Source organism: Diadema antillarum, unplaced genomic scaffold, assembly GCF_040938485.1.
Source record: "Diadema antillarum isolate AM-2024a unplaced genomic scaffold, OU_Dant_1.0 seq00000483_RagTag, whole genome shotgun sequence".
Taxonomy (NCBI): domain Eukaryota; kingdom Metazoa; phylum Echinodermata; class Echinoidea; order Diadematoida; family Diadematidae; genus Diadema; species Diadema antillarum.
Genome location: NW_027271446.1, coordinates 1,076,979 through 1,088,982, shown reverse-complemented (window position 1 = coordinate 1,088,982; position 12,004 = coordinate 1,076,979). Strand labels below are relative to the sequence as shown.

The 12,004-nt window shown below is 36.1% G+C and overlaps 1 protein-coding gene across 1 annotated transcript; it reads right to left on the bottom strand.

Moving 5' to 3' along the window:
* Positions 1-416: 416 nt before the first annotated feature.
* On the bottom strand, positions 417-7,525 carry LOC139733576 (echinolectin 1-like). Its single transcript, XM_071644385.1, has 3 exons — positions 7,379-7,525; positions 2,577-2,898; positions 417-1,251 (listed from the first exon to the last, which is right to left on the bottom strand). Exons 1-3 carry the CDS (start codon positions 7,523-7,525, stop codon positions 1,037-1,039), a joined length of 684 nt encoding a protein of 227 aa, XP_071500486.1. The 3' UTR covers positions 417-1,036.
* Between the last annotated feature and the right edge of the window lie 4,479 nt (positions 7,526-12,004).

Here is a 12,004-nt window from a genome sequence, read left to right as displayed (position 1 = left end):
TGAGCTCCTTTGTGGAGACAATATGAGCTCCCTCGTGGAGACGATATGAGCTCCCTCAAGGAGACTTGATATGCATTTAATATTCTTGTTTATATCTCTTTAAGATCTATAATGTTTGTTTTATATTATAAGTGCTGTCTGGGGCGAATTATTTGTATAGGGCCCCATTTCTCTCTCTCTCTATCTCTTCTCTCGATCTTTAAAATAACAACAACAATATACAATACATGTTATATATATATATATATATATATATATATATATATATATATAGTGAGAGACACACAGACAGACAGACAAAAAGACAGACGGGAACCTGCATGATAACCAGATTAGTATCTTATTGATTTACAGCGTGGAAATTTTTGCTTTTTACGCTTCAGCTGGTAACTGGTCAGACTGTATGATATTCGATTCATGCACTTAGCCCTGTTCAAGCAAAATCAAACGTACTTCCTATTTCGATCATACACTTGGATGAAATGGTATTGAATAAAATGGAAATAAAAATTGTCGGCTTGTTTCATTGCCGGTAAGATACGCTAAAACAAAATATAGCCATAATTGCGAATCAATGTGTCCATCCCTTTAGATTCGTTCATTTAATCTTCTGGTTGCTTTGGCCCTTTTCTTGTTATATAGAATAATGGTTTACGTTCATCCTGTATCGAATTGTACGGGTTTCTCTCAACAACCGTGTTCTAGGGAGAGCGCCCCCTACCCCCGCCCTTCTCAAGAAATGGCAACGTGTGCTAGCCTACAGGGCCTCAAAATGACGCCAAAGATCTGCGCTCTGTGAATTGTGGTGAAAAGAATCCGTAGCTTTTTTTTACAGTTCACTTGGAAAACTGAAATTGCTCTGATTTCTTCTTCAGTGATTACATTGTTGGTTCATTTAAAAGGCCTAATCCCCTCACCCCGTGGTATAACTTTTTAGGATAAATTTAAGTGGGATAACCCTAATGCCCATGTTATCGTATCAAACAAGGGAGTTCCTATTATTCATGATTCAAATTTATCGCTATGCGTAGTGCTTCTAATTTCTGGCATACACGAAATAGAAGGTCCCGTTCCAGGAGTATCTGTTTCGTTGCCACTGACCAGCAAGATTAGAGCTCAGTTCTGCGCCTGCTGCCCGCGGACCGAAGTAGACAGACTCAAAGAAGAAAGGTTTAGACTCTCCGTTGGCTGAGGGCGTCCCACCTTGTCCGCACTTGCTAGAACCTCCAGGGATACATGTCATGATCTCGACTGTGATGAACAAAGAATGCAAATAGCGAAATATGATAGGGAGGCATGTAGGAAGATGTATGATTACAACACAGATAGTAACACTGGCCACCTTCTTGCTTACGTAAAGACAGTGCTTTGTTGGTAGTCTATACCTTCATTGTATTTTTGTTTAAATCATGAAATATAATGTTTGTACCTGTATACCGGACGTCATTACGTAGGACAATATCCGCACAGGAAATTAAAAATTCAATGAAATTTGAAGAGTAGTTCCAAATGTAAGGTAAAATGGTGAAACTTAAAGATTCGAGTAATGAATAATTATGCCTCCGCCAACGAAGTGGCGGGAGGCATTATGTTTTCGGGTCGTCCGTCCGTCCGTCCGTACGTCCGTCCCGTTTTGTTTTTGTCGATATCTCAAGAACTGTGAGGTGGTTTTGCATCAAACTTGGTATGAGGGTATATCCTAATACTTTGTTTGGATTTTAGGGTCACGGGGTCAAAGGTCACAGATCATTTTGTGAAAAGAGTTTGAAATTTCATGTTTTTCTCCATATCTCGCAAATGGTTCAAGGTATCTTCATGGAACTTAGTATATATGCATGTACCAATAGGCAGTGATTATCCAGGGAAGTTGGGGGTCATGGGTCAAAGGTCAGGGGTCAAAGGTCAAGGTCAACTCCTCAAAATATCACTACTTTCCTTATATTTATGCAATGCCTGAAGGATTTTTTTTAACTTGATGTATGCATGTATAACCCAATATATATTCTGTGGGAAGTTTCTTGCCAAAAGGTCAAAGGTCAAAAGGTCAAAGGTCAAGTGAAAGTGCTAAATTGCACTTCTTCCTCCATATCTCAAAAGTAACTCAAGGTATTATCATGAAACTTACATATTTATGCATGTTCTACCTAACAGCGATTCTCTTTGGAACTGTGGGGTCAAAGGTCAAAGGCCAGGTTTAGATAATACTATTTTACCATTTGATACTGAAATTATACTTTTTCTCAATACCTTGAAAATTACTCAATGCATAAACATATAAAAGGGTCAAAAGCCAAGTGAAAATCATCAGTTCCCCCAAATACCTGCACTCTGACGTTTTAGTCATTCATCCAATTGAACCTAGTTCTGGGAAAGCGAACATTCAGCACAGTTGTGGCAAACCTGCCATTTTAATATTTTACCAATTGTGTGAAACTGTCATCACACATTGTCAAGACATTGTACTATAGACCTATTAGGAGAACCATGCATTATGGCGGAGGCATACACCAGTCGCCGTAGCGACATTTATAGTTATACTAATATCAGTTTTACTGGGTATGAAATAATCTTGTTACCGCTGTTAGACTGGAACTGCAGCCGGGTGTGGTCATTGGCGTATCCGTCGATGTACACCTTCCTTTCTTCCAACCACGGTATCGTCCGCGTTGTCAAACTCGATGGATTCACGCTGTCGTCCCCAACCATCTGGAAGACGACGTCGGTCTGCACGAAGAACTCGGTGAATTTCAACTCAATCATTTGTTTGATGCTGGACGGAGGGATGATCTCCAAGTCGACCTCTGCCTCGTTCTCGTCGACGTAGTGCCAGACACTTCCCATGCCGGACTTACCGTAACGAACCCAGCCCCCTCCATTTAGGTCCATTTCACAGTACACCTGTCAATAATGCATTTGGTATTATCATCTGTTTACAAGCCTTTCATTACCATCGGGATTTCATTTGCACACAGCGTCAATGGAATTTTCACAGTGGTTTGTGTCGAGATTACTAACGTTTGGCATGGTGTTTGTCAACTGATGTATTTATTGTGAAGAACATCTGGAATCACAAAAAAAAAAATGTTTCATGTTCACGAAAATGTTTCATAATGGGAGATTTCAATATAGATTTATTAAAACAAAATAATATGTCACAAGATTTTCTGGAAATATTTTTATCTGCTTCTTTTTTGCCTTTGATATCTAAGCCCACACGAATAGTTAATAAATCCGCCTCCCTTATTGATAATATTTTTTGTAATATTCTTCCTCCTCCCGATTCCCTTATACACGTGTACTACTTTCAGATATTATAGACCATTTCCCCATCTCTACTAGTTTCTCTTTAAATGATAGGGTCCTACTATTGATAAATAATATGGTTGTTTATTTAGACGAAGAATCACAAATGAAAATATAGCCAGTCTAGGTGCTAGTTTAGACATGACAGACTGGTCTTGCATCTTTGATACAAATTATGTTAATTTGTCTTTTGAATACTTTATGCAGATTTTTCTCCGACTCTTGGATATCCATATTCCAAAACGTAGACAAAAACCATCCGATCATAAAAAAGTACTCAGGCTCCCATGGATCTCTAAATCACTCTTGCGTTCAATAAACAGAAAGAATAATTTATATCATAAATTCAAAATGAAACCTACTGAGCAATCAAAACTTAAATATACTAGCTATAAAAATACGTTGAAGAAAATTATACGTATAGAAAAAAAAAATATTGTACCACACAGGTACACTTTTATAGGCACGATATGCAAAACACATGGACAGTTTTAAAGCAAGCAATGAATATATCAAATGACAAATGCAATATTACCAACATTTTGAATAATTATTTTTCTTCAATCGAGGAAAATCTTGCAAGCAATATTAATCCTTCAACGAAACATTTTTCTGAATTTTTAGGTCCACCAAATTTTAGTTCAATGTTCCTTAGTCCAACATATCAGCAGGAGATTCTAAAAAAAGTGCTGGACACGATGACATCAGTAATTTTCTTTTGAAGGGGGTAATATCTTCAATTGCGGATCCTTTAGCTCACTCTTTCTAATGGCACTGTCCTCGAAACTATGAAAATAGCAAAAGTCATCCCCTTGTTTGAAAAAGGCGACAAATTAGATGTCAATAATTACCGTCCGATTTCTTTGTTATGTACATTGTCCAAAATTCTTGAAAAATTGTTTATAAAAAACTATTACTTAAAGGACAAGTTCACCTTCATAAACATAAGGATTGAGAAAATGCAACAATATTAGTAGAACACATCAGTGAAAGTTTGAGGAAAATTGGACAATCGATGCAAAAGTTATGAATTTTTAAAATGTTTGTGTTGGAACCGCTGGATGAGGAGACTACTACAGCTTGTGAGTCATATGCGTACAACAGTATAAAGAAAATATAAAAGAAAATTCAGCATATTTACACTTTTTTTCGCATAATAAAAGAGCAATTGACTTGCCTCTTTCTAAAGGCAGGGGGAATAATATTACCCATAACATTTATCGGTAACGAGTCAGGGGAATGTGTACTTTTTTTCAAAAGATGGAATTTTGTGAAATTCTCTTTATATTTTCCTTATATTGTTGTACGCATGTGACATCTAAGTTATTCATACACTGCAGTAGTCTTCTCATCCAGCGGGTACTGCACAAAAACTTCAAAAATTCATAACTTTTGAACGGATTGTCTGATTTTCCTCAAACTTTCAATGATGTGTTCTACTAATATTGCTACATTCTCTCAATCCTTATGTTTATGAAGGTGAACTTGTCCTTTAAAAAAAAAAATCAATAATATACTTTCAAATTCTCAGTTCGGATTTAGAGAAAAATACAGCACTACACATGCGTTATTAAGTTTTGTTGAAAAAGTGGCACATGCTATTGACAGATCTTCACATCTAATAGGTGTGTTCCTGGACTTCTCCAAGGCCTTCGACACCATTAATCATGATATTTTACTTAATAAATTACAGCATTACGGAGTGCGTGGGAAGGCCTTGGAGTAGTTCAGGAGCTACCTCATGAACAGGAACCAATATGTTTCTTTGATCGGTGGTAATTCACAAATGTTAAATATCAAATGTGGGGTCCCACAGGGAAGTTTATTAGGTCCGCTTTTGTTTCTCGTTTATATAAATGATTTTTGTAGGTCATCAGATGTTCTTTTCTTTATTCTCTTTGCGTATGACTCAAATTTACTTTTTTTTTTCGCACAATAATCCTCTTACTCTTGTAAATACAATAAATTCTGACTTAGAAAATGTCGCCCAATGGATAAAGGCAAATAAATCATCTCTTAATTTTCAAAAAATAAAATATATGCTTTTTAGCAACTCTATAGAGACACTACCTGTTGACATTGTTTTTGATGGGACTCCACTGGAAAATGTTTCCCATATTAATTTCTGGGAATGACAGTTGATAACAAGCTTTTATGGAAATTCCATATTGATAGTATGTGTATAACTATTTCACGAAATATTGGTATAATTAACAAGATTAAATTTTTGTCTTCCTTTGTCGTCCCTGATTACATTATATTCATCTCTCATATTGCCATATTTAAATTACGGTATTCTTGCGTGGGGAAATACATATAAAACATTCTTAGATAAATTATTTTTTTACAAAAAGAAGTCACTCCGTATCATATGTCATACTGCATTTCTGTCTCATACTGACCTGTTAATTTTTGAAAACAAAATATTGAAAATTAAGGATTTGTATTTGTATAATCTAGGACAATTTATGTTTAATTATGATACAAAAATGTTTCCAAGAAATCAGTCCGTTCATAATTACCCAACAAGGCGTTCGAATGAGTTTCATTTGCCCTTTTTCAGAACTCTGCTGGCTCAGAACACCTTTATTTACGATGGGCCAAAGTATTGGAGCTCACTTCCTAATGATATTGTAACAGCAAGAACTTTGAATTCTTTCAAGAATAAATTTAAATTATTTTTATTGAAATCTTATAACATACTACCGGATTAGGTTTGTTTCATTAACTCAATTAAGTTTTCATTTTATTATTATGCATTAATCATTACATATCAACTATTTTCTAAAGAGTAAAATAATCTGTCGAACATAAGTTCTCCTCAAATGTTACAGTTATTGAACAAGGTATCATTGTGTCTATTCTTCCTTTTAATATGTCCGCTCTTTTGTATTTTTTTTTTCTGGTATATGTACCCAATTCCTATATTCCCAATATCATTCAAGGGTGCGTCTTATTACTCCTACATCCTGCAATTCAGTTTGCTTGTGTCCACGATGGCGTGTGTTGCAGTTTCATTTTCTTTTTCTTGTTTCCCTTTTTTCTTTTTTCTGTTTTCGTTCTTTCCTGTTATATCATTCCTTGTCAGTTGACATTGGTTTCTTTGACTTTGTTTCATATATTTGTTTGTAGTTTCATGAAGTTATTATTCGTTTTTTATGTATTTCTGAGGGTCCCATATCGTACAAGCTTGGCTTTTTAGTGGGACCCTCCATTTCCATTCCCATCCGTGTAATATGCATATCATGTATATACCTTATAAATGCAATTATGTTGTTACTCATCATCACGTGTATTTTGTTAATGTACGTTTTTTGAAATTACTACAAATTTGTTTTGTTTATGCATTCTGTATAATTTGTCCTGTTTACTTAATGGAAATGAAAAAATAAAGTTGAAAGTTGAAAGTTGAAAGAATCATTAGTCTTGTTATCCAGCAATGACGGCACATAGATTTAACGAAACTGTGAGATTTCTTAAGTGTTGATTGATTGATTGGTCGTTCGATTTATTTGTTGATTGATTATTATTGACTGATTCTACTTGGTGAAACGGATTGTTTGATTTTCCTCAAACGTCACGAATAGGCCTATTTAGGGCAGGCGGAACGGGGGAGGGGGGGGGGTGGCCCCCACTCTTTTTTTTTTGCACCATACAAAGGAATACAAAAGGTGTCACCACTTTGCCCCCTTCCCCCCCCCCCCCCCCACACACACACACTTCTGTTTTTAACCCCAGAAGTGCATAAGTGGCACAAAAAAAGTATAGATAGAAACCTTGAAATGTGAGCGCGGTAAGGCCTTTTGTTTTTGCGCTGAAGACCCCCCCCCCCCCCTTTTTTTTTTTTTTTTTGCTTGTTAGCTGATGAAACCCGGAAGTGGCACCAGAAGTCTGAAGTGCCCCCCCCCCCCCACAAACACACACACACACACACTTTTGAAAATGTGGCGCCGGCCATGCTATGTGTTCAACCAATATATTAAGAAAAGAATAATCCCCTTTAAGAGTAAATCACGAGGAGCGAAGTGCATGAAAGGGTTTGAGGATGGGTGCAGTTGTCCTGCTTTGTTCTAACCTTGGTGTAGACTCCAGCAGCAGTTATGAAGTAATATCCACTCGGTTTATAGCCGACATTCAGAATATGTTGACAAGAGAAGGCAGGATTATCCGGGCTACCAAGAGAGGATGAACAGTCACCTAAAGTATTCCAAAACACATTCATGTATAAATTACACCAAGTTTGCAGATGTTCGATGTTTTTATTGATATGTCATGTGATCATAAGAAGTACAATCATTTATGAATACCTCATAAATACTTATAAATATATGTTTTAGCATCTAAGCTATTACCTCTGTTTTCCCTAGAATCTCAAATCATTTTTGAATTTTACAATATCATCATCCTCAAGTAACTCTTCTTGAGAATGATGTACCTTTCGAGATCACTCTTGACAAATGATATAGAAGCACTTACGAATTCTTCGATCTGATTCACGTTCTCTTGAGGTTATTGCTTATTGTCTAATCTCGTTCACCTCCCTGGATAAGTATACCTATGATGATCAAAGTTTTAAGAGCCAGGGGAAACTGGCATTTGTCATTCAAGCATTATGTTTTGCCCTGTTTAATCATTATTCAGGTTTAGGATATTTTCCGGGTGTTTTTTTTTCTTTAGTTTGTCATTTTTGATGGGTGCCTTTTTAGGGCACTGTAGTGCGGTACACAAAATCTCTGCATTTCGAATCAGGGCGAGTTAAAAAGTAGCTGTATCTATCAGCTTACGATATCACGTGACATAGGTAAAAGGGGCATTCCAGACGAGTTTCATGATATCACATCATGTACTACATAAATCGACAGCACCATATTTAGGGAATTTATCGTGGTCTTTGAGCAGAGAAACAATACTTTGAAAACAAATTACACTGAACAATGATGATGACATAGGAGCCTCACACATTTCCGAAATGTAGCAGTGTAATTCCATTACAATACGGCTAGCTTGCAAGTTCGACCGTGTATAATCTATGCACGCCTTCTTCTTTTGTTCTGCTTCCTTGAGCCCCGACTAATGCATTCTCATGGTGAGGCTGCCATGTCATCATCCTCGTTCATTGCAATTTGTTATAAATTTTGAAAACATTCTTATTCTTCATCCTAATTATTAGATATTAGGGAATACTGTCTGGATGGACTGGGATGCGAAATCGAATTGGTAATGCTTTTTTGAAAGTGGGTGAATCTTGAGCGCTCTTCCGGTACAACACAACACGTTCAGTTGTAATCTGCTGGAAGTTACTCTTACTCGCATTTGAGAGTCAACCACACAAAATCCCATTATCTTCAGCTGCAATGTATATGGTGAATTAAGCCAAAATTGTTTGCTTAGTTCCTCACCGTGAGCATGGTCAGCATCCACTTGACCATGAATGAAGGGTAGGAGAATGACCACGATGCCGATGACCACAAATAGACACTTGTTGACTGTCGATGCCATGTTGAACGTGAAGCTGAGACAAAGAGGAAATGTTAAGGTCAGAAGGATTTTAAAGGGGATGGCTAGTAACTGATCAGTGGGAATCAGTGGGAATGCTGGGGGATGATTGTTCCAATCCTTGTGGGATTCATTTAAGAGTACATTTATATCTATTGTTGTGTGTGGGGCGATCATTAACGGGCCGTTAACGATCGCCCCGTCACTGTACAGGCATGCTAACCTGGAAACATTAAATTTTGTTCATCCAAAATGGCCACTGCTCTCTTCCCTTGTTGTTTCCACCACCAGCCCCTTTACTCCTTGCTGCTGTCGTCTTCGGGTAATTTACTCTAAAAATGCATTTAAACGCTCATACACATGTATTTGAAATTAATGAACTTTTATTTCCTCTTTATAAGTGACACAATCCGTGTACAACAGGATACTTTTTTTTTGCATATCAGAGCAAGGTGAAAAGAGAAATAAAATGACAAAATTATAATGCTAAAACATGTTCTGCTTTATCGTCTACTTAAGTCCTTTCGTTAGTCCCTGGACTTCCATTTCAATCCTCGACGTATCCTCCTTCCCTTTTGACACACTTCCTTGCTCTTGCTGAATTTTCCATCTTCTTTCAATTTGGCGCAAGTCATTTTTCACACTCTGGACAAAGAGCGTCAATGTTCAGCCAAGCGTGAACAAGAATTTGTTTTGTTGATTGCACTTGATAGATGAGACTATTGGGCATCCATAAATATGAAAAACTTTCCAAATATTTTGAAATGGAATTTAGACAATTCTTTTAAAAGTGTAACTTTTTCGTTAAGAGAGAGAGAAAAAAAAACCCGAATCTGAGTGAGTATAGAGATACATCGCTGAAGAATCGTTATTTGGGCATCAGGTTCATATCATGCAGTTATTTGAAATAAGTTACGTCATTCTTGAAGTTGCAGATAATGTTTTCGAATTAGAACAGATTCACGAGCTCAACCATTTAAGAACATGTACATCAAATATAGGAGAAGACCATACCCTTGATCAATCGAGCTTTTAGAGGTAAAGAAGTTCAGGGTCCCGTTTTATCAAAAGATAAAATCGATTATAAATTTCCTTACCACACAGGCTGCCATAGACTTACAGTTGAAATCAACCATATAATCAATTTTAACTCTTAATAAAACAGGGCCCAGGTCATGTGTAATCAATGTTTGAAAAAACTCAAAATCATAAACTTAACTTTTTAACATGTCGAACATGTCTGATTTCGGTAACCATTTAACGTTTACAACCCGTTATTGCAAAGGTTCCTTATTCCGAAGGTTCGTTAATCCGAAAATGAAACGTGGGTTGTTATTCCGAAGGTTCTTTAATCTTGACAACGAAAAAAGGTTCGGTATTCCGTATGTTCGCAGCAGTATGCATGGAGCTTCTTTCATTTTCGGATTAACGAACCTTCGGACATTGTCGGAGAAAAGATCATCACTTCCATTCAACTAATATGCAAATGAAACGACACGCGATGCCGCTCCGATTAGTTTGTCGAATCTATCTCATTAGAATTAAAAGCTAGCAACAGTTTCAACAATTTCGTCTTTCTATTGGTGTTTGTACAACCTTGATTAAAGTGTCGATGTTCTGTTTTCACTTGATTTCAATTATTGTCAACTTTGCCTGGTGTGGATTTTCACACTGCAGTGGCGGATCAAGGCGGGGCGCACCGGGCTCCCCCCCCCCCTTTTTTTTTGTTAAAAAAAATAAACAGGAAAATTGGAGGGGGCGCGTGCACTCCCTTTAATTTTGTAAAGGCACCCCCTTTATGGAATTCCTGGCAACTCCCTGGCTGGATCCTCACCTGCACTGCGACAGACAGCACAAGAAGACAGCTAAAATTAAATCTCTAACACAATGAAGAGAACTACTGTAGCATTTCTGCGACTTCACTATATGAATTATTACACATCCTTGGAGATGACGTTCATCAAGTTTATGTTGTATGTATAAAATGGACACATACCATCTATAGTACAAAATATTTAAGGGCCTACCTTTCATGAGGATATTCAGTTTAATACAGCAAATATTTGCAGGAAAAAATAGTATACCACATAGCAAGAAAAAAAAATAAAGTATCTGGTCCAAACTATCCCTCAAATGTTTAAGTTTTGATAGTGATGTGACACAATTTTTTTCCTGTATAAATGAATGAAATAAAAACACCAAACAATAATTGTACTGGAGCTTGCTAGAGTCGCTGTAAATCTCGATTCTGTATATATATATATATATATATATATATACACTCAGCCAAAAAAAAAAGTAAACACTTTTTTGAGGTCATATTTTTCGTAGAAGATTTTGATGAAAATCAATGTATTATATACCCTATTAAAGGTAATTTGATTGGATATTAAGCTAATAGGTTAATTAAAAAGAAAACTTTACGCATGAGTGAGCACACTTTTTTGTCCTCCAAGGCACAAAATTAAAAATTGCAAAAATTGACATGTTAAATTTCATTTCCAAATGCCCTTCACGATAACATTGACAACAGACCAGTTTAACACAATGAGAGACATAAATGAAATGGCAAAAATAAGTTTTCGCTCTCTTTATCTCTGTATAACCTCTAAAAAAAGCAAAGTGGGAAACTAAAGGGGGGAAATAAGAATTTTCTGTCAAGTCAAACTTCACATGACATACCGAATAATAAGCATAAAGATGATTAAATGAGCAGAATTTCTTTATTTATTTCTGTTAATCTAGTGATTTAAGAATTCACGAGACAAATTCAAAAGCCAAACATTATTTACAATATCCTAATTTGAAAAAAGAAGTTCAAATTTCTATCAATTTATGTTAATTATTACTTCTTTTCTTATTTCATTTGAATTTAGATTTGACAATGAATTCTTTGTTTTCCTCCATTATTTTTAGCCTTCATTGATCATTTTGGCTTTAAAGATATCATAGAGATCAATGTTTTATTTTTGCAACTTGATTCATGTTTCGTTTTGTGTGAAATTTGTTGTTTGTTCTTATTGTTCTATGGGAAAGCACATACGCATGAATGACAACTTTTGTACCCTGGAAGAGAAAAACAAAGGTGTTCACTCATGCGTAAAATTTCCCAGTTTGTTGACCTACCAGGTTGATTGCCAATTGAATTACCTTTGATATGGTATATAATACATTAGCTTTCAGCCAAATATTCTATGAGAAATCT

What these genes read in the sequence shown, in the direction of transcription:
- LOC139733576 (XM_071644385.1), bottom strand. Translation starts at nt 7,525, where the DNA reads ATGAATGTGTTTTGGAATACTTTAGGTGACTGTTCATCCTCTCTTGGT. An exon ending in CTGCTGGAGTCTACACCAAG is followed by an intron (nt 2,899 to 7,378) that starts GTTAGAACAAAG and finishes CATTATTGACAG; the next exon opens with GTGTACTGTGAAATGGACCT. An exon ending in GCAGTTCCAGTCTAACAGCG is followed by an intron (nt 1,252 to 2,576) that starts GTAACAAGATTA and finishes TGTTCATCACAG; the next exon opens with TCGAGATCATGACATGTATC.